This window comes from Hordeum vulgare, chromosome 4H (assembly GCF_904849725.1).
Source record: "Hordeum vulgare subsp. vulgare chromosome 4H, MorexV3_pseudomolecules_assembly, whole genome shotgun sequence".
NCBI classification, from domain to species: Eukaryota; Viridiplantae; Streptophyta; class Magnoliopsida; order Poales; family Poaceae; genus Hordeum; species Hordeum vulgare.
Genome location: NC_058521.1, coordinates 6,287,990 through 6,315,168, shown reverse-complemented (window position 1 = coordinate 6,315,168; position 27,179 = coordinate 6,287,990). Strand labels below are relative to the sequence as shown.

General features: G+C 44.7%; 1 protein-coding gene across 1 annotated transcript; it reads left to right on the top strand.

The window, feature by feature from the left end:
* The first annotated feature begins 21,471 nt into the window (after positions 1 to 21,471).
* On the top strand, positions 21,472 to 24,404 carry LOC123450991 (fe(2+) transport protein 1-like). Its single transcript, XM_045128002.1, has 2 exons — positions 21,472 to 22,278; positions 23,717 to 24,404. The coding sequence occupies exons 1-2, from the start codon at positions 21,622 to 21,624 to the stop codon at positions 24,170 to 24,172; spliced, it is 1,113 nt and encodes a 370-aa protein (XP_044983937.1). The 5' UTR covers positions 21,472 to 21,621; the 3' UTR covers positions 24,173 to 24,404.
* The last annotated feature ends 2,775 nt before the right edge of the window (positions 24,405 to 27,179 follow it).

The window sequence follows — 27,179 nt, the reverse complement described above, 5'->3', positions numbered from 1 at the left end:
CCCATAGCATAGGGACGCGATGAACTGGGCCGGTCCTGTAGGCAGTTCCGCTTTTGGCAACTTTTTAGAAGTTTTCAAGTCAGTTCTTGCAAAATCACTAATTGAGGAGTACACCTTTGAAAGACCACTCCAACCTCTTCAGATTGCAATAAATGACGCACTGCATGCGTGTCACTTGTTATAATCTCGGAGTTTTCTCTTTTTTCGTAGATCCGTATTTTAAAAATGTTTTATCTCCTAAACCGTGTGTTCAAATCTCGAACCGTTTTCATCGTTGAGTTTTCACATCAAGATCTTCAAAACTAGGTCGCATGTTGATAGGTTTTGGTAAAAAAATACGAACAAACCATGCCTCTTGCGATAGGAAAAAACAGAAAACACGTTTTTTCGCGTTTTTTTCTTTAATCATTATTCTGAATCACTATTCTATTGATGGCAAACCGTATCTATTGTTTGACCATTATCAATTAGACAATTGATATGCATCACTATTCTGAAGTGAAACTTTAATGAGATGGCATTAGACAATAAACTTCTCGTTGATATAACATTCATGATTATTTTCATCTACTTACTTGGGGACAAGTAGCAGTTCAACTTGGATATGCCGATACACCAGTGATGTATCTATATTTTTTCATGTACATACTAATTTATATCAGTTGTACATAAGTTTGACATATTTTAATACTATTTTATAGTACTAACCTATTGACCACGAGTCATATGTCACTTGTTATTCTCTGCTTGTTTTGCAAATAGGAAAATTCTAGAGGCCAGAAAATTAGGAAAAAACACAGCATCGATGGAGGTCACTAGAGGTCAAAGGAGCACGTGGGGAGATCCCTAGGACTCCACACGGGTGGCCTATGCGGGCCAATGATGAGTAGATTTTTGCATCACTTTCACAGCTTATTCATGTGCCAGAAATCCCTCATATTACATCCATCTATAAATTTTCCATGCCCATATCGCGTAGTTTCTGATCTTTATTCATTATACGAAGTTCATGCACAAATTTTAGTTTGTATTTGTTTTAGTTAGTTTTCCTTAGTTTTGTTGTATTTGTAGTGTGTTGGCATGTTCATGGACTTGGCACATCAAAAGGGACCAAATCATCACATGTATGGGTTGTATAGCAACCTTAGAGTGATTATTAGATATAGATGTAGTTTGATACTGCTAGGTAGACATAAGGACGAATGCCTACAGGCAATCATCACATGTATGATTACTCATAGACACCACAATTTGATCGATATGCCACTCTAATTTGTTGACCACACCCATGCTGCTTTGGGAGAGATGTCACTAGTGAAATTATGGATCACAATCAATTATATATGCTACTCCTTGTAACTAGCAAATCTAGTGAGATTAGAAACCCAAGTAGAAGTGCTGGGACCGAGTAAAAGTTTCTTAATTTAATGCAAGGATGATCGGTGACTCATTAGAGAACTTTGAGGATTAATACATCGATTTTCCACTAAGTGAAACTTGCCTCTAGTTACAAATCATTGAGCTTGGGGGCACAACAGCATTTCCATTGGAACCTAAGAATAAGAATATTCGCAATAAGAACATTTTTGGTGTCGTTGCCAGGAGTGAATCCATCATGCCATAGGTTTTTCATTTAATATTTAATATTTTTTTGTTATTTACATTGCTTAGTTACTTTTTATTTATCTTTAGTTTGTTTGGTTACCATTTATTTGGCACTAGTTTGCTCTTCTTTGTATGGGCATGCGGGCGGTTGAAATCATCCCAGTATACCAACTCTACATGACATTTGTGTGTCAAAGCAAACAATGACATGCATTTAAACACAAGAAGGATTTCCATGGCGTAAATACCTCCAAGAACCTTGGCTATGCAAAACCTATGCAGTGTAGGCTTACTCGGAGTTGGTTGCTTCTAGTGTAGGATGACATGGGACTGTACTGCGAGGATATTAGAGGAGGGGTCTGTAAATTTGAATTTCACCGGGGTGGGGGGGACTCTTTGTCTTATAGAGTTGCGTGATGCCATTTCGGTCATTGCAACTACCTTCACAAGTCTGTGGAGATTCAACTCGTACGTGTCGGGAATGGGTGAAGATGATAAACTGGTTGGCTTCCATCTACATTCTTTCTGACCTTTGGTTACGTATGGAAACATGAGCCATATGCTATGTAATCAAAGTTGTAGGGGTCAATTCAACCAGTGTAAACAACGCCAAGTTCAACAAACGTAAACAACATCAAGTTTAGAAAACACAAATAGTTTAGTGATGCAAACAACATCGAATTGAGGAAATGCAAACATTTCAACAAATGCAAATAACATCAAGTTTAGAAAATGCAAACATCCACCTAACCATTGGCATGGTACCATGACACAGTTCAGGAAATGCAAACAATTCAGGATATGCAAACAATATCAAAGCTAGGAAATGCAAACATCGACCTAATCATTGGCATGGTACCATAACTTTAGTATCATACATAAGTACTTCAACCAATGTTACTAACACCCTCTAAAATAGCACATGCACAAATTCTTAACATGTACTACACCAACCAGCCAAAATTAGGATGAACCAACTTCACACATCACAATCACAACTAAGAGGACCCTCGTCCAACTTTGGCTTGATCCTTCTAGAGGATCACAAGATGGAGAATGAAGCCCTCCTTCAGCTACGAACTTCACAAACCCAGTCTCATCCCTCACTCAGGAACAACTTAGTATCGGACACTCTGAGCTTCACTAACCAGACACATATTTTCTATCGACCCTAAGGTTTACCGTACAACTTTTATTGCAGCTGACGCTCTTAGCAAACTTGTTGGATATAGGAAGGTCTCTCTCCAACATAAACCTCAGAAGGAATACCACAAACTTCTTTTCTTCCATGGCTTCGTGGAAATTTTCCAACAATAGGAGCTGATCCCTCTTCTTGTTTGTAGGCTCAATGACGATACGATCTTTCATGTTCTTATAGTCCTTCTGGGAAACCTTCTTGCCACCATAGTTCTTGTAAAAATTAGCACCACTCTGAGAAGCCAACCTTTGCTTCCCGACCTTCATCTTGGCACACTTAGTCTTGGAAACAGAAAGAGCGATGACTTACATTCGCTCTAGACTACATACCTCTGTCCTATCAAGGACTTTGTATTTCACTAACTGAGGTGTTCGAAAGAGGTAGGGTTTATCAAGACATCTAGTTCGAGGCATTCAACATGGCCGATGACATGTTCGAAGGTGCAGCTTGCATGATACTCATTAGTAGAGTCTTTGATTAGAATCTTTGAATCCTTGCTAGCCATCTTAAAAAACATAAATCTAAACACAATACAAAACACAGTAAACACATTGGCAATTTGTAGAAACAAATAAGTAATGAAGCCATATTATCAAATTCAACAACATGTGGTGTTCCACCATCATCATATTCAGACGCAACCTACTTTGAATGATGAAACGGATTATTATTGGATCTTGATACGTCTAGAGAAATTTTTATCTAGAGGCAATCCTTTTGGTCCCGACACCTTTATATATGATTGAAAATACCACAACAAGAACAAAAGTTTCCCACGGCCAGCAAGCATTTTGAGTCGATCCAATCTAGAGACTAGCTTCATCAGCCTTGTTGCTAGGATGATAATGTGTGGGTCTTCCTTGACTATGGGTCCATAACATTAGCTATTATTCTTCAGCGCAAAAATCACATGAGCTACCCTATATGATTGTGATCAATATGATGTGATTCCCAATATGTTTGTTATCTTGTGATAAATTTTCACTTTATGATCTGATCATATATGGATCTTTCTTCTGTTTGATTTGGTTCTTTGCTGCAAGATTTATATACATATATGTTTCTTCGATCTATTAGTCTTTCAATAGGCCGTGATTAGATGAATTATCTACAAGAGGAGGTTGTGTTAAAGTTGTGAGAATCGCGACTCATGTCTTAAAATCTTACGATCCAAATTAGTCCCTCCAATTGCTCGTAGAATCTAAGTTTCTAAGATCCTGGTAGTTGTGATTCTACGATTCACGATCCTACCAACGAAGCTCCGATCCGATTTAGAATATCGATTCCGACAACTTAATTGTGTATGTTATTTGGATTTAACCTTGCAAGCAATCTATCTCATTGACACAATGAGAAAAAGACTTGTATTGTGTTATTGCTACTAATAAGAATAAAAAGATAATTAACTAGTTATCTCGATGATAAACTTAAGATAAAGAGAATATATTATGTTACTTTGCTTTAATGTAATGCTCTGTTTGTACTTAATAGTTACCTATGCATGCTGGATGGCGATCTCGGGTGGAGTATTAGATCGTAGATACAATTGAATAACGGTCTATGGATATAATAAAAATATAGTGACTGTGTGCAATCATGCCATGTATTTTTCGTGGTTGGCGTATGTGCCCGTGGCGTCTCCCACCAGACGAGCAACGACACAGAGTTGACCAACCGCGGTGGCATATAAACGGCATCTATCTATCAGTGTCCATCTATATCCGTCGTGACAAAATAAAAAGTCCACTCCACTATTTTCTCAGGAATCAGGGTTGTTTATTATTTTGCCAAAAGTCACAGAAGCTTACTATAGTGCTATCATGAATAGTTCAAACATACACACACAGGTCCAAATAGCTTATCTAGGCATCATCCGCTTAATTATATTTCAAATTATGTTAGAGATCGAGGGCATAAAGTAACTGCGGAACTAACAAGACATAACTTGTCCTTTGCATAGCGTAATCGCAACGTCATTTTGAGCTAATAAGATGGAACTAACACTATCCTAGTACTCCCTCCGTCTCAAAATAAGTATCTTAGATTTGTATTAGCTCTAGTATAAAATTATATTAAGCTTGAGACACCTATTTTGAGACGGAGGGAGTAGCATATATGACGCAGAGTCAAAACAGGGTTAGTACCGTCATTAACCCCTATATTTATAATTATTAATAATTATAATGGAAGCCGCAGCCGGCCGACACGAACAGCTCAACCGCACGGTGCTGTGAACCCATCGAACCTAGATTAGCTTGATTAATCGTCTCATAAATTCTTCGAGCATATAGTCGTACCCCCGTCCGTCCCAAACTATACGGAGACGATGCTTCATTTTTCTCATTTTTTAGAGAGCATGGAGATGTGCCTGATGTTGATTTGATGCACGACTTGCCGCAAAGGCCACGGTGACCGAAGAGAAAATTAGTAGGAGTAAATCAATCAATATACTACTAGCACAAAGTCAGCTGCTAAGATTCGATCGATGAGCCATCAAGGGCAGTTAGTTACCCACGTCATGTGGAAGCAACATGATTAGGGTTGGCCGGGTGCACTTATTCGGTGGGTCTAATCTTGTGGGATGTACTCTACTAGCAGTGTATACTTCGATTGTACTCAGGGTGTACTTCAAAAGTTGCTTTCAAGTTCGACGCTTGGAGGCAGGTAGCGAGCATTGTAAAGTTTGTACAAGAATAAAACCGTTATCGGCTGCTGGCATATACTACGTACAAGGATGAAACCTTTATCCGTTTGCCAGATGATTGTAACTAGCCAAAGGAGAGTGATCTTAGTTCTATGTGTGCAAAATGCCATTGTTGTTGCTCCCGAGCTCATGTGGATTCTGAATTTTCGATTCTTCTGTTTGTGTTTGTGTTCTGGGGTCTATTTAGTGTTTATTGACTGTCCACGTGAGTCTATTATAGACACCTCGTGAAGAGGCTCTGTGCTTTCCTTTCAGAGGTTCAACAGGTTGCCAAAGGCGTGGTTTCATTAATGAAATTGACTGTTGTGTCTCCTTCACAACAACAACAACAACAAAAAAGCTTACAAGTGGAGTTAAATGGCCCATACATCAACAGCGAAATCTACCACTTTGGCAAGGCTAAGGAGAAGAAGCAACAAATGCACTTAACTGTTTGGTTGTGATGTTGCTATCTTTCTATTCACTGGCTTGAAATGTGCGGAACAGCGACCGAAGAAGCACTGAGATGGAACTAACTAAATTTTAGTAGTTATATAAGAGCATGATAAATAATATAACCAACTACGGGCTATGCATATTGTCATGTTATTTATAGCCAATGTAATAGCAAGCATCTATACTAATTAGTTACAAGAAAGTGTCATTTTATTTAACGCATGACCTATCTTTCACTATCACAAAGCTTCTTGAAACATATGCTATAGCCGGTTGTAAATCTACAACTTCTTTTGCTTATCTCTCCTCCTGCCTCTCTTCCAACTAATAAAAATATACCCCTAAAAGACTAAGTAAAAATATAATAATTAAATTCTTATAGCCCGCTTACATCATCTTATTACATGCTCTAAGGTACCCCGTGATCCGTAGTTGTACTTAAAACAACAACAATCAATATGGATTAGAATTTTCAGGAGAGGCTGGCTAACTCGATTCTCTAGTGCTGCCATGTTCCTTCTTCCCTTCTTCAAGTTCAAATAGGAAAGCGCGAATGTTTACATTTTTACTGGTCCAAATATTTCTTCAAGAAAAAGTAAAAGCAAAGAGAAAACATATGTTTGTTCAATGGGCTTTAACCAAATTTTATAAAAATACACCGTAGGAAGCAAATAGAATAAAATGAGCCGGGCATAGAAGAAGCTATTCTCAAATTAAATAGGAGGCGAGGAAGCACAAACTTGTGTCGTTTAGCACACCAACTCGTGGTGCTAGTAAGGATTCCTTTGATCAAAGGATTTTATAGGAATTTTGGAGGATTAGATTCCTTAGAAAAAATTAATGTTGGTGGTTTGATTCATAGAATTAAATCCTACAGGAATTTCTTCTAAGGGTTCTTTTTTTTGTACTACTTCACATAGAATTTTTAGCATCTACTCAAACCTCTTCGAAAAAGGTTTGATTTTTCTATGATGCAATTAAACAACCCAAAAGCTAATACAACATGAGATGAGTATGGCATTTCAATTCTATGTTTTTCAAATCCTACGAATCTAAGAGGCCCTAAGACTGCATGCCTTTCTCGATGATAGGAATCATTTCCTATTGTTTTCTGTAAATAGAAAATGGGGCCCATTTCTGTAGACCCTAAGAACAAGGGGGCCTTGGTGTATATGTACAACAGTTATGTGTTATATTCGAATAAATATATGCATGACTTGTCCAATGTACTAGCTGAGACGTTGGAATAGGTATCTACTTTGGAAATATGCCCTAGAGGCAATAATAAAGTGGTTATTATTATATTTTCTTGTTCATGATAATTGTCTATTGTTCATGCTATAATTGTATTATCCGGAAACCGTAATACATGTGTGAATACATAGACTACAACATGTCCCTAGTGAGCCTCTAGTTGGCTAGCTCGTTGATCAATAGATGATCATGGTTTCCTGATCATGGACATTGGATGTCATTGATAACGGGATCACATCATTAAGAGAATGATGTGATGGACAAGACCCAATCCTAAGCATAGCACAAGATCGTGTAGCTCGTCTACTAGAGCTTTTATAATGTCAAGTATCATTTCCTTAGACCATGCGATTGTGCAACTCCCGGATACCGTAGGAGTGTTTGTGTGTATCAAATGTCACAACGTAACCGGGTGATTATAAAGGTGCACTACAGGTATCTCCGAAAGTATGTGTTGGGTTGGTACGAATCGAGATCGGGATTTGTCGCTCCGTGTGACGGAGAGGTATCTATGGGCCCACTCGGTAATGCATCATCATAATGAGCTCAATGTGACTAAGGATTTAGCCACGGGATGATGTGTTACAGAACGAGTAAAGAGACTTGCCGGTACCGAGATTGAACAAGGTATAGGGATACCGAAGATCGGATCTCAGGCAAGTGTCATACCGGTAGACAAAGGGAATTGCATACGGGATTGAGTGAATCTTCGACATCGTGGCTCATCCAATGAGATCATCGTGGAACACGTGGGAGCCAACATGGATATCCAGACCCCACTATGGGTTATTGGCCGGAGAGATGTCTCGGTCATGTCTGCATGTTTCCCGAACCCGTAGGGTCTACACACTTAAGGTTCGGTGACGCTATATGTGGTTACCAAAGGTTGTTCGGAGTCCTGGATGAGATCCCGGACGTCACGAGGAGTTTCGGAATGGTCCGGAGGTAAAGATCTATATATGAGAAGTCTAGTTTCGGCCGCCGGAAAAGTTTGGTGGTTTATGGTATTGTACCGGGACCACCAAAAGGGTACCAGGGGTCCACCGGGAAGGTCCACCTATCCCCGAGGGCTACATGGGCTGAAAGGAGAAGGGAACCAGCCCATAAGCCAAGGAGGAGGCCCAAGGCATAAGGGAGGCCAAACCCTAGGCGTGGGGGATGCCTTGGGTGGCAAGGCAACCCCTATGGCGTCGCCCCTCCTCCTACTAGGGTTGCCGCACCACCTAGGGTTTCCCTAGGGGTGGCCACACCCCCTCTCCCTCCCTCATATATATAGTGGACGTATTCGGAGGGCTGCACACACGCGTCTCTCTCTCCCTCGGCGCAACCCTACCTCTCCACCTCCCCTCATCCGCGGTGCTTGGCGAAGCCCTGCCGGAAGGCCACGAACTCCATTTCCACCACGCCATCGTGCTGCCGGAGTTCTCCCTCAACTTCTCCTCCCTTCTTGCTGGATCAAGTGTTGGAATTATGCCCTAGAGGCAATAATAAATATAGTTATTATTATAATTCCTGTATCAAGATAATAGTTTATTATCCATGCTATAATTGTATTCAATGAAGACTCATTTACATGTGTGGATACATAGACAAAACACCGTCCCTAGCATGCCTCTAGTTGGCTAGCCAGTTGATCAATGATAGTCAGTGTCTTCTGATTATGAACAAGGTGTTGTTGCTTGATAACTGGATCACGTCATTGGGAGAATCACGTGATGGACTAGACCCAAACTAATAGACGTAGCATGTTGATCGTGTCATTTTGTTGCTACAGCTTTCTGCGTGTCAAGTATTTATTCCTATGACCATGAGATCATATAACTCACTGACACCGGAGGAATGCTTTGTGTGTATCAAACGTCGCAACGTAACTGGGTGACTATAAAGATGCTCTACAGGTATCTCCGAAGGTGTTAGTTGAGTTGGTATGGATCAAGACTGGGATTTGTCACTCCGTGTGACGGAGAGGTATCTCGGGGCCCACTCGGTAATACAACATCACACACAAGCCTTGCAAGCAATGTAACTTAGTGTAAGTTGCGGGATCTTGTATTACGGAACGAGTAAAGAGACTTGCCGGTAAACGAGATTGAAATAGGTATGCGGATACTGACGATCGAATCTCGGGCAAGTAACATACCGAAGGACAAAAGGAATGACATACGGGATTATACGAATCCTTGGCACTGAGGTTCAAACGATAAGATCTTCGTAGAATATGTAGGATCCAATATGGGCATCCAGGTCCCGCTATTGGATATTGACCGAGGAGTCTCTCGGGTCATGTCTACATAGTTCTCGAACCCGCAGGGTCTGCACACTTAAGGTTCGATGTTGTTTTATGCGTATTTGAGTTATATGGTTGGTTACCGAATGTTGTTCGGAGTCCCGGATGAGATCACGGACGTCACGAGGGTTTCCGGAATGGTCCGGAAACGAAGATTGATATATAGGATGACCTCATTTGATTACCGGAAGGTTTTCGGAGTTACCGGGAATGTACCGGAAATGACGAATGGGTTCCGGGAGTTCACCGGGGGGGGGGGGGCAACCCACCCCGGGGAAGCCCATAGGCCTTGGGGGAGACACACCAGCCCTTAGTGGGCTGGTGGGACAGCCCACAAGTGGTCTATGCGCCAAGAGAAGAAAAATCAAGAGGAAAGGAAAAAAAAAGAGGAGGAGGTGGGAAGGGAGGAGGACTCCCTCCCACCAAACCTAGTCCAACTCGGTTTGGGGGGGGGGGAGAGTCCTCCCCCTTGGCTCGGCCGACCCCCTTGAGGGTCCTTGGACCCCAAGGCAAGGCCCCCTCCCTCCCACCTATATATACGGAGGTTTTAGGGCAGATTTGAGACGACTTTTCCACGGCTGCCCGACCACATACCTCCACGGTTTTTCCTCTAGATCGCGTTTCTGCGGAGCTCGGGCGGAGCCCTGCTGAGACAAGGTCATCACCAACCTCCGGAGCGCCATCACGCTGCCGGAGAACTCTTCTACCCCTCCGTCTCTCTTGCTGGATCAAGAAGGCCGAGATCATCGTTGAGCTGTACGTGTGCTGAACGCGGAGGTGCCGTCCGTTCGGTACTAGATCGTGGGACTGATCGCGGGATTGTTCGCGGGGCGGATCGAGGGACGTGAGGACGTTCCACTACATCAACCGCGTTCTCTAACGCTTCTGTTGTACGGTCTACAAGGGTACGTAGATCACTCATCCCCTCTTGTAGATGGACATCACCATGATAGGTCTTCGTGCGCGTAGGAAATTTTTTGTTTCCCATGCGACGTTCCCCAACAGTGGCATCATGAGCTAGGTTCATGCGTAGATGTCTTCTCGAGTAGAACACAAAAGTTTTTGTGGGCGGTGATGTGCGTTTTGCTGCCCTCCTTAGTCTTTTCTTGATTCCGCGATATTGTTGGATTGAAGCGGCTTGGACCAACATTACTCGTACGCTTACGAGAGACTGGTTTCATCGTTACGAGTAACCCCCTTTGCTCAAAGATGACTGGCAAGTGACGGTTTCTCCAACTTTAGTTGAATCGGATTTGACCGAGGAGGTCCTTGGATGAGGTTAAATAGCAACTCATATATCTCCGTTGTGGTGTTTGCGTAAGTAAGATGCGATCCTACTAGATACCCTTGGTCACCACGTAAAACATGCAACAACAAAATTAGAGGACGTCTAACTTGTTTTTGCAGGGTATGATTGTGATGTGATATGGCCAACGATGTGATGTGATATATTGGATGTATGAGATGATCATGTTGTAATAGAAATATCGACTTGCACGTCGATGGTACGGCAACCGGCAGGAGCCATAGGGTTGTCTTTATACTAACGTTTGTACTTGCAGATGCGTTTACTATTTTGCTAGGATGTAGCTTTAGTAGTAATAGCATAAGTAGCACGACAACCCCGATGGCAACACGTTGATGGATGATCATGGTGTGGCGCCGGTGACAAGAAGATCGTGCCGGTGCTTTGGTGATGGAGATCAAGAAGCACGTGATGATGGCCATATCATGTCACTTATGAATTGCATGTGATGTTAATCCTTTTATGCACCTTATTTTGCTTAGAACGACGGTAGCATTATGAAGTGATCTCTCACTAAAATTTCAAGACGAAATTGTGTTCTCCCCGACTGTGCACCGTTGCTACAGTTCGTCATTTCGAGACACCACGTGATGATCGGGTGTGATAGACCCAACGTTCACATACAACGGGTGCAAAACAGTTGCGCACGCGGAACACTCGGGTTAAGCTTGACGAGCCTAGCATGTGCAGACATGGCCTCGGAACACATGAGACCGAAAGGTCGATCATGAATCATATAGTTGATATGATTAGCATAGGGATGCTTACCACTGAAACTATACTCAACTCACGTGATGATCGGACTTGGGATAGTGTAAGTGGATCATGAACCACTCAAATGACCAGAGAGATGTACTTTTTGAGTGGGAGTTTAGCATATAATTTGATTAAGTTGAACTCTAATTATCTTGAACATAGTCTAAGTCCACTTTGAATATATTTGTGTTGTAGATCATGGCTCACGCGACAGTCATCCTGAATTTTAATACGTTCCTAGAGAAAGCTAAGTTGAAAGATGATGGAAGCAACTTTGTAGACTGGACTCGTAATCTTAAGCTAATCTTACAAGCTGGGAAAAAGGATTATGTCCTTAATGCTGCGCTAGGAGATGAACCACCCGCTACGGCTGATCAGGATGTTAAGAACGCTTGGTTAGCACGTAAGGAGGACTACTCAATAGTTCAATGTGCAGTCTTGTATGGCTTAGAACCGGGACTTCAACGTCGCTTTGAGCGTCATGGAGCATTTGAGATGTTCCAGGAGTTGGAGTTTATCTTTCAGAAGAACGCCCGGATCGAGAGGTATGAGACCTCCGATAAATTCTATGCTTGCAAGATGGAGGAAAACTCGTCTGTCAGTGAACATGTGCTCAAAATGTCTGGGTACTCAAACCGTCTAGCTGAACTGGGGATTTAACTCCCGCAAGAAGCTATCACTGACAGAATCCTCCAATCACTGCCGCCAAGCTACAAAGGATTTGTGTTGAACTACAACATGCAAGGGATGAACAAGTCTCCCGGCGAGTTGTTTGCGATGTTGAAAGTCGCAGAGTCTGAACTCCGTAAAGAGCATCAAGTGTTGATGGTGAGCAAGGCCACTAGTTTCAAGAGAAACGGCAAAGGCAAGAAGGGCAATTCGAAGAAGAGCGGCAAGCCTGTTGCCAATCCGCCGAAGAAACCCAAGGCTGGACCTAAGCCTGAAACAGAGTGCTTCTATTGCAAGGGTATGGGTCACTGGAAGCGCAATTGCCCCAAGTATCTGGCAGATAAGAAGGCGGGCAAAGAAAAATCAGGTATATTTGATATACATGTTATTGATGTGTACTTAACCGGCTCTCGTAGTAGTGCCTGGGTATTTGATACCGGTTCTGTTGCTCATATTTGCAACTCGAAACAGGAACTGCGGAATAGGCGAAGGCTGGCGAAAGATGAAGTGACGATGCGCGTAGGAAATGGTTCCAAGGTTGATGCAATCGTCGTCGGCACAGTGTCACTTCAGTTACCGTCAGGATTAGTGATGAACTTAAATCATTGTTATTTAGTGCCTGCGTTGAGCATGAACATTATATCTGGATCTTGTTTATTGCGAGACGGTTACTCTTTTAAGTCAGAGAATAATGGTTGTTCTATTTCTATGAGTAACATCTTTTATGGTCATGCACCGAATGTGAGAGGATTGTTCATATTGAATCTTGATAGCGATACGCATATACATAACATTGAGACCAAAAGAGTTAGAGTAAACAATGATAGCGCCATATTTTTGTGGCACTGCCGCTTAGGTCATATTGGTGTAAAGCGCATGAAGAAACTCCATGCTGATGGACTTTTGGAGTCACTTGACTTTGATTCACTTGACACGTGCGAACCATGCCTCATGGGCAAGATGACTAAAACTCCGTTCTCCGAAACAATGGAGCGTGCAAGTGACTTATTGGAAATCATACATACCGACGTGTGTGGTCCAATGAGCGTGGAGGCACGCGGCGGATATCGTTATTTTCTCACTTTCACTGACGATTTAAGTAGATATGGTTATGTCTATTTGATGAAGCACAAGTCTGAAACATTTGAAAAGTTCAAGCAATTTCAGAGTGAAGTGGAAAATCATCGTAACAAGAAGATCAAGTTCCTACGGTCTGATCGTGGGGGTGAATATCTGAGTTTCGAGTTTGGTGATCACTTAAGAAAATGTGGAATTGTTTCACAGTTAACACCGCCTGGAACACCACAGCGTAATGGTGTGTCCGAACGTCGTAATCGTACTTTGTTAGAGATGGTGCGATCTATGATGTCTCTTATTGATTTGCCGTTATCATTTTGGGGTTATGCATTAGAAACAGCTGCATTCACTTTAAATAGGGCACCATCAAAATCCGTTGAGACGACACCATACGAACTGTGGTATGGCAAGAGACCAAAGTTGTCGTTTCTTAAAGTTTGGGGATGTGATGCTTATGTCAAAAAGCTTCAGCCTGAAAAGCTGGAACCCAAAGCGGAAAGGTGCGTCTTCATAGGTTACCCAAAAGAGACAGTTGGGTACACCTTCTATCTCAAATCCAAGGGCAAAGTGTTTGTTGCTAAGAACGGAGCTTTTCTCGAGAAGGAGTTTCTCTCGAGAGAATTGAGTGGGAGGAAGATAGAACTTGACGAGGTTGTCGAACCTCTCATCGCTCTGGATGGTGGCGCAGGGCAAGGGGAAACCTCTATCGTTGCGACGCCGGTTGAGGAGGAAGTTAATGATGATGATCATGAAACTCCAGTTCAAGTTTCTGTTGAACCACGCAGGTCGACGAGATCACGTACTGCTCCAGAGTGGTACGGTAATCCCGTCTTATCGATCATGTTGTTAGACAACAATGAACCTGCGAGTTATGAAGAAGCAATGGTGGGCCCAGATTCCAACAAATGGCTAGAAGCCATGAAATCCGAGATAGGATCCATGTATGAGAACAAAGTGTGGACTTTGGAGATACTACCTGAGGGCCGCAAGGCTATTCAGAACAAATGGATCTTTAAGAAGAAGACGGACGCTGACGGTAATGTGACCGTTTATAAAGCTCGACTTGTGGCAAAGGGTTTTTCACAAGTTCCAGGAATTGACTACGATGAGACTTTCTCACCCGTGGCGATGCTTAAGTCCGTCAGAATCATGTTAGCAATAGCTGCATTTTTCGATTATGAAATCTGGCAGATGGATGTCAAAACGGCGTTCCTTAACGGTTTCCTTAAGGAAGAGTTGTATATGATGCAGCCCGAAGGTTTTGTCGATCCTAAGAATGCTAACAAGGTGTGCAAGCTCCAGCGATCCATTTATGGACTGGTGCAAGCATCTCGGAGTTGGAACAAACGCTTTGATGAGGTGATCAAAGCATTTGGGTTTATACAAGTGGTTGGAGAATCTTGTATTTACAAGAAAGTGAGTGGGAGCTCTGTGGCGTTTCTAATATTGTATGTGGATGACATATTACTGATTGGAAACGACGTGGAGCTTTTGGAGAGCATAAAAGGTTACTTGAATAAAAGTTTCTCTATGAAGGACCTAGGAGAAGCTGCTTACATTCTAGGCATTAAGATCTATAGGGATAGATCAAAACGCCTGATAGGACTTTCACAAAGCACATACCTTGATAAAGTTTTGAAGAGGTTCAAAATGGAACAGTCCAAGAAAGGGTTCTTGCCAGTTCTACAAGGTACGAGATTGAGTAAGACTCAGTGCCCAGCAACTGATGAAGATAGAGAGCATATGCGCTCCGTCCCCTATGCTTCAGCCATAGGTTCTATCATGTATGCGATGTTGTGCACTAGACCGGATGTTAGCCTGGCCATAAGTATGGCAGGTAGGTTCCAGAGTAATCCAGGAGTGGATCACTGGACAGCGGTCAAGAATATCCTGAAGTACCTGAAAAGGACTAAGGAGATGTTTCTCGTATATGGAGGTGACGAAGAGCTCGCCGTAAAAGGTTACGTCGATGCAAGCTTTGACACAGATCCGGACGACTCTAAGTCGCAAACCGGATATGTATTTATTCTTAATGGGGGTGCAGTAAGCTGGTGCAGTTCCAAGCAAAGCGTCGTAGCAGATTCTACATGTGAAGCGGAGTACATGGCTGCCTCGGAGGCGGCTAAGGAGGGTGTCTGGATGAAGCAGTTCATGACGGATCTTGGAGTGGTGCCAAGTGCACTGGATCCAATAACCTTGTTCTGTGACAACACGGGTGCCATTGCCTTAGCAAAGGAACCACGGTTTCACAAGAAGACCAGACACATCAAACGACGCTTCAACCTCATCCGCGACTACGTCGAGGAAGAGGACGTAAATATATGCAAAGTGCACACGGATCTGAATGTAGCAGACCCGCTGACTAAACCTCTTCCACGGCCAAAACATGATCGACACCAGAACTGTATGGGTGTTAGATTTATTACAATGTAATTCGCATGGTGATGTGAGGGCTAGATTATTGACTCTAGTGCAAGTGGGAGACTGTTGGAAATATGCCCTAGAGGCAATAATAAATATAGTTATTATTATAATTCCTGTATCAAGATAATAGTTTATTATCCATGCTATAATTGTATTGAATGAAGACTCATTTACATGTGTGGATACATAGACAAAACACCGTCCCTAGCATGCCTCTAGTTGGCTAGCCAGTTGATCAATGATAGTCAGTGTCTTCTGATTATGAACAAGGTGTTGTTGCTTGATAACTGGATCACGTCATTGGGAGAATCACGTGATGGACTAGACCCAAACTAATAGACGTAGCATGTTGATCGTGTCATTTTGTTGCTACTGTTTTGTGCGTGTCAAGTATTTATTCCTATGACCATGAGATCATATAACTCACTGACACCGGAGGAATGCTTTGTGTGTATCAAACGTCGCAACGTAACTGGGTGACTATAAAGATGCTCTACAGGTATCTCCGAAGGTGTTAGTTGAGTTGGTATGGATCAAGACTGGGATTTGTCACTCCGTGTGACGGAGAGGTATCTCGGGGCCCACTCGGTAATACAACATCACACACAAGCCTTGCAAGCAATGTAACTTAGTGTAAGTTACGGGATCTTGTATTACGGAACGAGTAAAGAGACTTGCCGGTAAACGAGATTGAAATAGGTATGCGGATACTGACGATCGAATCTTGGGCAAGTAACATACCGAAGGACAAAAGGAATGACATACTGGATTATACGAATCCTTGGCACTGAGGTTCAAACGATAAGATCTTCGTAGAATATGTAGGATCCAATATGGGCATCCAGGTCCCGCTATTGGATATTGACCGAGGAGTCTCTCGGGTCATGCCTACATAGTTCTCGAACCCGCAGGGTCTGCACACTTAAGGTTCGACGTTGTTTTATGCGTATTTGAGTTATATGGTTGGTTACCGAATGTTGTTCGGAGTCCCGGATGAGATCACGGACGTCACGAGGGTTTCCGGAATGGTCCGGAAACGAAGATTGATATATAGGATGACCTCATTTGATTACCGGAAGGTTTTCGGAGTTACCGGGAATGTACCGGGAATGACGAATGGGTTCCGGGAGTTCACCGGGGGGGGCAACCCACCCCGGGGAAGCCCATAGGCCTTGGGGGAGACACACCAGCCCTTAGTGGGCTGGTGGGACAGCCCACAAGTGGTCTATGCGCCAAGAAAAGAAAAAACAAGAGGAAAGGAAAAAAAAAAAGAGGAGGAGGTGGGAAGGGAGGAGGACTCCCTCCCACCAAACCTAGTCCAACTCGGTTTGGGGGGGGGAGAGTCCTCCCCCTTGGCTCGGCCGACCCCCTTGAGGGTCCTTGGACCCCAAGGCAAGGCCCCCTCCCTCCCACCTATATATACGGAGGTTTTAGGGCAGATTTGAGACGACTTTTCCAGGGCTGCCCGACCACATACCTCCACGGTTTTTCCTCTAGATCGCGTTTCTGCGGAGCTCGGGCGGAGCCCTGCTGAGACAAGGTCATCACCAACCTCCGGAGCGCCATCACGCTGCCGGAGAACTCTTCTACCTCTCCGTCTCTCTTGCTGGATCAAGAAGGCCGAGATCATCGTCGAGCTGTACGTGTGCTGAACGCGGAGGTGCCGTCCGTTCGGTACTAGATCGTGGGACTGATCGCGGGATTGTTTGCGGGGCGGATCGAGGGACGTGAGGACGTTCCACTACATCAACCGCGTTCTCTAATGCTTCTGCTGTACGGTCTACAAGGGTACGTAGATCACTCATCCCCTCTCGTAGATGGACATCACCATGATAGGTCTTCGTGCGCGTAGGAAAATTTTTATTTCCCATGCGACGTTCCCCAACATCAAGAAGGAGGAGACGTCCCCGGGCTGTAGGTATGTTGAACGAGGAGACACCGAACGTTCAGTATTTGGATCGGATCGCCGCGAGTATGACTCCATCAGCTGCGTTCATAGTAACGCTTCCGCTTTGCGATCTTCAACGGTATGAAGATACTCTTCCTCACTCGTTGCTGGTTTCTCCTAGATGTTCTTGGTGTGACGTAGGATTTTTTTTGAATTAGTACTACGATCCCCAACATCTACTCCCTTCGTTCCTAAATATAAGTCTTTATATATATTCTACTACGAACTATATAGAAGCAAAACAAGTGAATCTACACTCTAAAATACGTATATATACATCAATACGTAGTCCATAATATAATACATAAAAGACTTATATTTAGGAATGAAGGGAGTAACATGTACTATCTGATGCACACTCATCGATTTCTCCTCGAAGAAGATCATTCATATTGTTTTTTTAACATGCTTGCCAAGCCCACTGTAGCTAACAAAAAAATACAACTTATTAGAGCCTCTCCAATAGAAGAGATGTAAAACAAGTTTACATTTTCAAAACGTTTTTACATCTTTTAATAAGTGCTTTTTACATCTCTAAAAAAGTTTCAACTCCAACAGAAGATGTAAAATGGTGATGTAAATGTACAACTCCAAGAGATGATGAAAATGGAGATGTAAACTAGTTGTGCCGCCGGCAACCATCAAGCACGGCGGGCAATAGTTTGCAGCGACGTTTGGCTAGCTTTACAGATAGCTAGGAGCGAGGCACATACTTTGGGGCAAATGAGAGGAGTTGTGGTGGACGAAACTCGACGGGAAAGCTCGACGTGGTGGCCGAAGCATGTCGGGGCTGGGGGGCTGCGGGCGGTGTTGCGGGGCTATAGGAGGGGTTGCGGGCCGCGGTGCTGGGCTACGGGTGGTGGCAGTGGAGAAATCGTGCAGCGGTGGTCCAATCAACCGGTGGCGGTGCGGGGAAGCGGACGGTGATGCATACGGGGCGACGACGGTGGTGGCATCGAGCAGTGACGATGGAATCGAGTGGCGACGATGCAATGAGCGGGGGCCGAAAAATGCCCGATTCACGGCGTGCGGCTGCAGAAGACGGTCGAAACCGGCGATGAGGGTGTCGGAGGGGGCACATCTGGCGCGAGGCGACGATGATAGGGTGTGGCGGCCTTGCGGACGGGTGGCGGTGGTGTGGCAGGGCAGCGGGAGGAAGAAGAGGGGTTGAAGGAAGGAAATAGAACTACGGTTGGCGGTTGGCGCGCGGCTGGCGTTTTTACACCTCGAGTGGGTGGAGATGTATATTTGCATCGCAAGGTGTTGTAGTTTACATCCCCGGAAACTGAGATGTGTTTTTTTTTCATCTACATCATATATTGGAGAGGCGTTTTAAGGACTCATAGATGTAAAATTTAGGTATTTTTGCATCTATATCTTCTATTGGAGATGCTCATATAGCATCTATACCCCCCCTCCCCGAGACTTTCCTCCTCTTGGCACCGTCGTCGGTCTGTCTTGTCTATCGGCGGCCTCGCCTCTCTAGACTTCTCCGACCTCGCCTTCTCGTCGCCAAGAAGCGTAAGCCCCACACGCCCCATAAAACGCCAGCGACGACCACGAATAACCGATGACGCCCGAGGAACGGTGCTTGCAGTCCATGAAGAGAGGGAACGGAGGCACGTTGCCGAACGCAAGCTCATAGACATGCCAAGGCCGCTGTCGCACAGCAAGAAGAGACCAACGCCAGAGTTGCTGCAGCTACAAGGGACACCCTTATCTACCTAGGGTTAAACCCATGTCACCGCACACTTCAACCGCACTGCTAATGGCTTGCTTCCATCATCACTACCCGTTGGTGTCTCGTTTCTCTGGCGAATGCTCGCGGGAGGTGAGCTGTGGTGGCACTGTCCACGCCCGTGCCCATCTACATCGTCATCAACTCTAGGAAAGTGGATGGTGGATCATCTTCGGGGGGCAAAGGAAACGGCCGCAGGAGACACTAGCCGATATGGTTTCGGGCGCCCGCAAACTGTTCGACAAAATATCAACCATGGAAGATGACACGAACAACCGTTTCATCATCGAGAACATGATCTTCAAAGGTGGTGTGGATGTCGCTCCCTTCGATCCCGATAAAACCCAAAACCAAGATGGCCGAAACACCTTCATGGCTGACCCCTTTGTCCATGCTGGCACGACCGACCCCTTCATGTAAGGCCAAGATGGCATGGGCACCTTCCCCCCTAACCGCGAGTTCCCGGAGGACTACAACCTAGAAGAAGATGAAGTGGACATCGATCGGGCACCTTTGTTTGAAGAGCAACCAATCCCAAGCAGCCAAGAAGCGCCAAAGCAAGCGGACCAAGGCCTACACAAAGGATGAGGACAAGCTCCTTTGTGAATGTTGAAGGGACATTAGACAAGACCCCAAGATCGGCGCTAAGCAAAATTCATCTACCTTTTGGCTTCGTGTCCATCGTGAATGTGTTGTTATGTATGTCGGACGCTGGCATGAAGTTGGCATGAAATCTAGACAATGGCATGGCCGCTAGCACATGATTTATGACCGCGGACCATTTTATTATTATGTGCGGACGATATTTGGGTCCGAGCGGTGGACGCACGGTCGAATTAAACACAAAAGGGGCGAACAAGCCGAGTCAAAAGAACAAAAAACGGACATAGGCCGCGTCCATTTGGGTTGGCCGATTGGAGTTGATCTTAAAACATCTCCAACAGAGGCACCAAAAATCACGCGCACGGTAAAAACCACTCTTTTGACACGCGAGCGGCTGCGTAGCGTGCTTCAGCGGATGCGCGAAACAGTGGCACGCTAAAGAATATCCCGTGGTGGGGAAAGGCGGTAGCCCACACGCCATTTTTGGCGCAGCCAGCGCGCGCTATCAATCCCGCGCTCATCAATCGCCTCATTTCCTCTCGTGCTTTCTCCCTGCACTCCGCCGCTGCCACGCCTTCTCCCTGCCTCTTCGAGCGCATCGTCGCTGCCGCGACCCGCCATGTCGCCACGCCCGAAACAACTCGGGCTTCTGCGGCGTTTGCACCCGTCCCTCCGGCGTGTTTTACGTTCAGATCCGCTCCAGGGACACGCGCCTCCGGATCGGCATGTTTGAGACCGTCCACGAGGCCGTCCACACGTATGACGCTGCGGCATGGCACCCTAGGCGACCTTGGGGACAGATTAACTTCCACGACATGTTCACGTGCGAGCAGACGCATGATGTCGCGCCTCCCCGTGTTTGGTCACCGAGGAGGACCGTTGCGTCCAGCAGAATCGGGAGCGCCGCCTCGTGATTGCCAAGAGGGACGAGGCCGCCATGGCGAAGTGGCGTGTGCGCTTCCTGGAGGACGACTCCGTCGAGAACGAGTTTTGGGCGCAGAGAAGGACGGAGCGAGTTGCTCGTTGCCGGGACAAGTGTCGTCGCAAGGTAGTGACGATTTCCCAGATAGGCAACCGGGAGACGAGCTGGGACTCGGACGATCCTCGATGGAAGGACGCGTTTCTTTCGTCATCGGACTACACCATCGACGAGGAGGAGGAGGAGTAAAGCTGTGTTTTTATTTTTTTAGCATGTTTTATGAATTATAACTTGCTTGTTAGTTTGAATTTGAATTTTAATGTTTGTCGATGAACTACTTTTGTTGGTTTGTTATTTTGCGTCTGTTTGTGAACGTGCGTTGTATTTGTACCACGTATGTTGAAACGCTAATGTGCTATTTCGACGTTTGAAACTGTTTTTGTATGTTGGAGATGGTAACCCACGTACACCGTGCGGGTTTGTTGCAAGGCTCACTCTCGTCTTGAGCTTCCATCAACTCATCCAAACTACTCTATATAAACCCGGCAGCAGCTACGGATTCTCAAACCACACTACTCATCATCATCAACCAATCAACCAATACTACCAAAGCAGCTAGCCGTACGTACAACAAGCTAGCTCTAGCTCCACACCGAAATTAAGGCCGGACAGCTTAATCGCAACCAAAAGATCGAGCAATGTCGTCGTCGTCGTCGTCGCGAGCCCTAGCGCTCGTCTCGCTCGCCCTCCTGGTCGTCTCTCCCTTCCTCGCCCACGCACAGACGCCGGCGGCCGACGACGTCTGCGCCGGCCTGGCCACGGACGACGCCTGCCACAACGTCCCCAAGGCGCTGCGCCTCAAGCTCATCGGCATCCCCACCATCCTCGTCGCCAGCGTCATCGGCGTCTGCCTGCCGCTCTTCGCCAAGTCCGTGCCGGCGCTCCAGCCCGACCGCAACCTCTTCTACGTCGTCAAGGCCTTCGCGTCCGGCGTCATCCTCTCCACCGGCTACATGCACGTGCTGCCGGACTCCTTCAACAACCTCAACTCGCCCTGCCTCCCGGAGACGCCGTGGCGGCAGTTCCCCTTCACCACCTTCGTCGCCATGCTCGCCGCCGTCTTCACGCTCATGGTCGACTCCCTCATGCTTACCTTCTACAACCGCAAGAAGAAGGGCCACGACGCCGGGGCTCCCGTTCCCACCACCAGCAGCAGCAGCGCCGCCGTCGCCAACCTCGAGAGCCCGGAGCCGGAGGCGCACTGGCACAGCCACGGCCACGGCACGGCGTTGGCCAGGCCCGGCGACACCGAGGCCGGCCAGATGCAGCTCCGCCGGAACCGCGTCGTCGTTCAGGTAATCTTGTGTTGCACTACTTGCACAATTCGTTCCCTAACTTCTCGCTGTCACTAATACATCAACGAACTTGTAAACCTCTAATCTACTCCATGATTTTCAACTCAACCATGGATCCATGCATGGCTGCCAATCAGATCTCCCAACAAGGACGGGCTCCGTACGCCCGTGATGTACCTTTTACTAGTTTTTACGCCATAGATGCCGGCCGATCGACTCCAAATGTCGAGGGCTACGACGCCTCGATCGTTGACTTTGCCTCACATGGAAAATTTCTCCGTGATTGCATCATCAGCACTTAATAGTATAAGATTGTTTTCGTCTCAGTGCCGTACTACTTGGTTGTCGCGGCTAGAGATCGATCGACAACGAACTGAATCAAACATATGGCCTAATCCTCCATTTGTCTAGCTACCTAGTAGTAGTTTATATAAGATGTGAACATCAAGATAAGTCTAATTACCTCAACTATGTTACATGCATCATGTTTGACTTTAGTTTGCCAAAAAGAATCAGGCTTAGCAAGCATGACCACGCAAATCTGACCTTCCATTTACCGAATGGCTACTAATTGCAGCTTCATGTAGCTAGCTCTTTAAATTAGTTATAAGCGAATACAAGGACTTATTCTTGGTTTTGCTCAAATCAGTGTGAATTGTGACTTTCTACGTAGGAAAATCCTTTTTCAAAGAGTAATGCATGTACTCTATTGTAACGTTAAGACAACAAGTAGAAGTTACAAAATCCTATATACTCCTAAAAGAGTCATCCTCATTAATTAGTTTATTTATCTCAAGTTCTCAACACATAGAAGCATGCTAGTCACCTCATCATACAATTACAAATGGGATAAGATCCACAACATGCAGTCATGCATGGAAAGCAAAAAAAAAAAAACACGACATTCAACCATGCATAACAATATATTTTTAATTTAATTGTTCTACTTATATTTAACAAATATTTTACAGCTATACATGATCAAATATAACAAGTCTTGTGCATTTTTAGTTTTGGTTCTCATGTTATGAACCGAAAATTTCATCAACCAATTCCCGCAACAACGTGTGGGGTATTCTCTAGTTTATGAAGTAATTACGTGAATATATGCAGCTTTCTGTTAACATAATCTTGAAAGCACAGTCAGCATTTTAATCTTTTCTTTCTGAAGCAATCATGCTAGTAAAGTACTTTCTCCGTTTTAAAATAAGTGATTCAAAAGTGACTTAATTTTGCATTAAAGTATTAAAATTGAGTTATTTTTTAATCACTTATTTTGAGACGAAGGGAGGAGTAATTATCAGGATACAAATTCCCATATGTTATAACCTTTCCAAGTTTAGAACTGTATCATCTTCTTGGGACGTCTAGTTCCCGTGTTTCCATGGCGAAAAACATGGACGCATATAACTAACTAATTTCTTCATACGTTCCAAAGGTTCTGGAGATGGGCATCGTGGTGCACTCGGTGGTGATCGGGCTGGGCATGGGGGCGTCGCAGAGCGTGTGCACCATCCGGCCGCTGGTGGCGGCCATGTGCTTCCACCAGATGTTTGAGGGGATGGGCCTCGGCGGCTGCATCCTCCAGGCCGAGTACGGCACCAAGATGAAGGCCGGCCTCGTCTTCTTCTTCTCCACCACCACGCCATTCGGGATCGCGCTCGGCCTCGCGCTCACCAAGGTCTACAAGGACAACAGCCCCACCGCGCTCATCGTCGTCGGCATCCTCAACGCCGCCTCCGCGGGCCTGCTGCACTACATGGCCCTCGTTGAGCTCCTCGCCGCCGACTTCATGGGGCCCAAGCTGCAGAGCAGCGTCAGGCTCCAGCTCATCTGCCTCACCGCCGTCCTCCTCGGCGCCGGCGGCATGTCCGTCATGGCCAAATGGGCGTGATCGACCTAGCAAGCACCTCACTATACTTTATGGTTGATGAGGGTGTGTCTTGTGTCTATCAGTCTATGCATTGCTCTCTAGTCCCTAGAATAGTAATTAAGCTTGCTTGATCGTTCTCCTCTGCTAGCATCACGTACTACTCCTACATTGTAGCAACCCTATTGTTGGTGTCCACTGGATCACGATGTACTGTTGTACTATTATGTGTAAAGATGTCATGGTGTTCTGGTCATGTGTTAACTGGACTGCCGTGTCAAATTATGATCCTTTTCTTTCTTGAATTGAAAGCGAAGCGTCATTTAATAATTGTTAGCTACTTTTTCAAAAAGAAGCATACCTGACATCTGCATCATGTTTCTTCCAAAAAAAAAGACATCAGCATCATGTGATGCACTTACCAAGAAGGGCTCGGCGGGCGAAAATAAGAGCATCTACGGCCGGCCCTATACGCTCGCGAACGCATCCGGACGGTCCCTGATAAATGGTTTCACACGTTCACATTACTTATATTTGAATTTTCAAATTCATGCAAAACCATGAATGTCGATCATGTAAACATACCATTATCGCACATAAATAACAAATGTTCATATCAAATATGAATTTTATAAAAAATTATTTGAAGTATACGATCAATCATCTGCTCTTTTGTTTCTATTATGGATCCACATATGCTTCATCAAACCATTTAGTAGTTGCGTATGCACCTGATGATCTTAGAGATTCTGATACATCTGCAGAAAGTTCATGAGTTGAGCTGCACCTTGTTTCGGAATTTGAACTTGTTTGTCAGTTGCTTCAAAATCATTGGTTTGGTCTACACCGTCAACCTCGTCCTTGACAATCATATTGTGTAAAATAACACAACATGTCATCAGCTGTCATAAAGTTTCTGATTCCCACATCGTTGCAGCTCCATAAACAATTCTCCAACGCACTTGCAGCACTCCGAATGCCCTCTCCACGTCCTTCCTATCTGCTTCCTCCATTGTTGCGAAGTGCTTTTATTTTCTGCCATCATGTAGTTTGGATGTTCACTACAATGTCCGGGTTCATCTGCATCCGACAAAAAACACAATAAAAAATAGAACAATTCAAAAATTCTCATTTTTGGGGTGCAAGATGATTCAGCGCATCAGGTGCGTGCAGAAAATCGTGGCTAAATGACATTTGAGGAGCTCATGAAAAAAAAGACAAAATAGCCTCCAAATAGTGTTGTTTTCAAAAGTTTCTCACATGCCCAAAATTTTACTTTTTTGCCGAGAACTACTGAAATTTCCAAACTCTATGAAATTTGGCACACAATTCACGCACATGAACATCTCACATCATAAAATGAAATCTGATATTTTTATTTCTTTTACTGTTATTAACGATTTTACGGTTCATCTGCGGGTGCAGAACGGTCAAAACTCCGATTTTCCATGCTCGCGTGTATAAAATGCCAACTTTAAATGTTTTCAAAAGGTCCAATCTTATATATATCCTCATTCTTCATTGTCTTGGACATGAAGTGGGTGGACCACAACCCATATGGCCTTGTTGTACCTCCGCAGGTGCCCCATACCGATTAGAGGGTTTTTAATATTCATGAAGGGCGTGTCCACTCACACAAATTCTCAATAAGTCAGGTCGGATGCCCGCCACATGGCATCATATCCCACCACGGCACGACGACTTCCCCAACTATAAAGTCCGACGGCTAGACGTTGCCATCACATGAACCCTAGCTTGCCTCACCCTGGTTGCGCACGATGGCAGTAGGTCGGCGTCACACGCGAACCGCCGGTACAGAAGTTTGACATGGTCCATCTATCGGGGGTTGGTGGTTCCTCATGTGTGCTCCGGCACTTGGGTGCCTTGGAGGTGGGTTTACTAGCTCTCGGCCACATCTGGTCATGCCAAGGCGGGATCTTGCGGGCTAGATGGGTAGCTTCCTCTTGTTATGGCATCGGTGAAGGATCGAGGCGTCGTTGGGAGGGACCGTTATGCCGTCGGATGGGTCAGTGTTGTGGACCATGGACATGGCAACATGTGAGCTCACCTGAGCTGAGACCAAAGGGTTTGGCCGGGACTTGCTTGACGATGGTCGTCGGTAGTCACTAGATCGTGCCCCCAGGTCCATCGGGACTGGCTGAGAACATCGGTGTGGGTGTTCATCCAACCACCTGAAATGTTCGATTGACCCAAACGATGAAAGTCATGCGACTTGCTTGTAGCCATTCCCACTATAAGAGACTTTTTGGCTCTCCACAATCCAATTTCGCATTTCTAGTGAAAGATGACATTGATGATATACATCAACTGTTTACCAAGAAAAATGTTGTGTTGAAAACACCTTTTTTACAAAAGGATTTTTTTTTCGAACATATCTTAGATCGAGCATAATAAAGCATCAGGACACGATGTCTATTGTTTTCATACACATTGTACGTTTTTGCTACACATCTAACATAATTATACATGTTTAATGTTTTTCATATACATGACTAACATTTTTTTCTCAAATATATTTTTGATCTCTAACTTTTTTTTGTACACATCGTACATTATTTTGATACACCCGAAACATTTTCTATACATGTTTACCAATTTTTTGAATTACACAAACATTTTTACATTGTATATTTGTTTTTAAAAATGCATGTATATCTTTCTGAAACTTGCAAACATTTATAAAGTTCACGAACATTTGTTTTTTTCTAAAGCTAAACTTTTCATAAGTTATGATAACAATACAATTACACGGTATGATATTTTCGAAATTCCCGGGTTATTTAAATGAATTATGTTTTGGAATATATGTATTGAAACTAGATAAAAAATGCAAACAAAAGTAGGAAAAAACAAAAGAATGAAAAGGAACCAACCTGAAAGTTGTGCCCGCGCATTACTTCCGGCTGGCCAGGGCACTCCTTCAGCAAGACCTTCTTCAGTCTCGCTATAAGCGAGGCATAAGTGGCGCATAACCCCAACACAGAATGGGCCGCCAGACTTAGTTTTACTA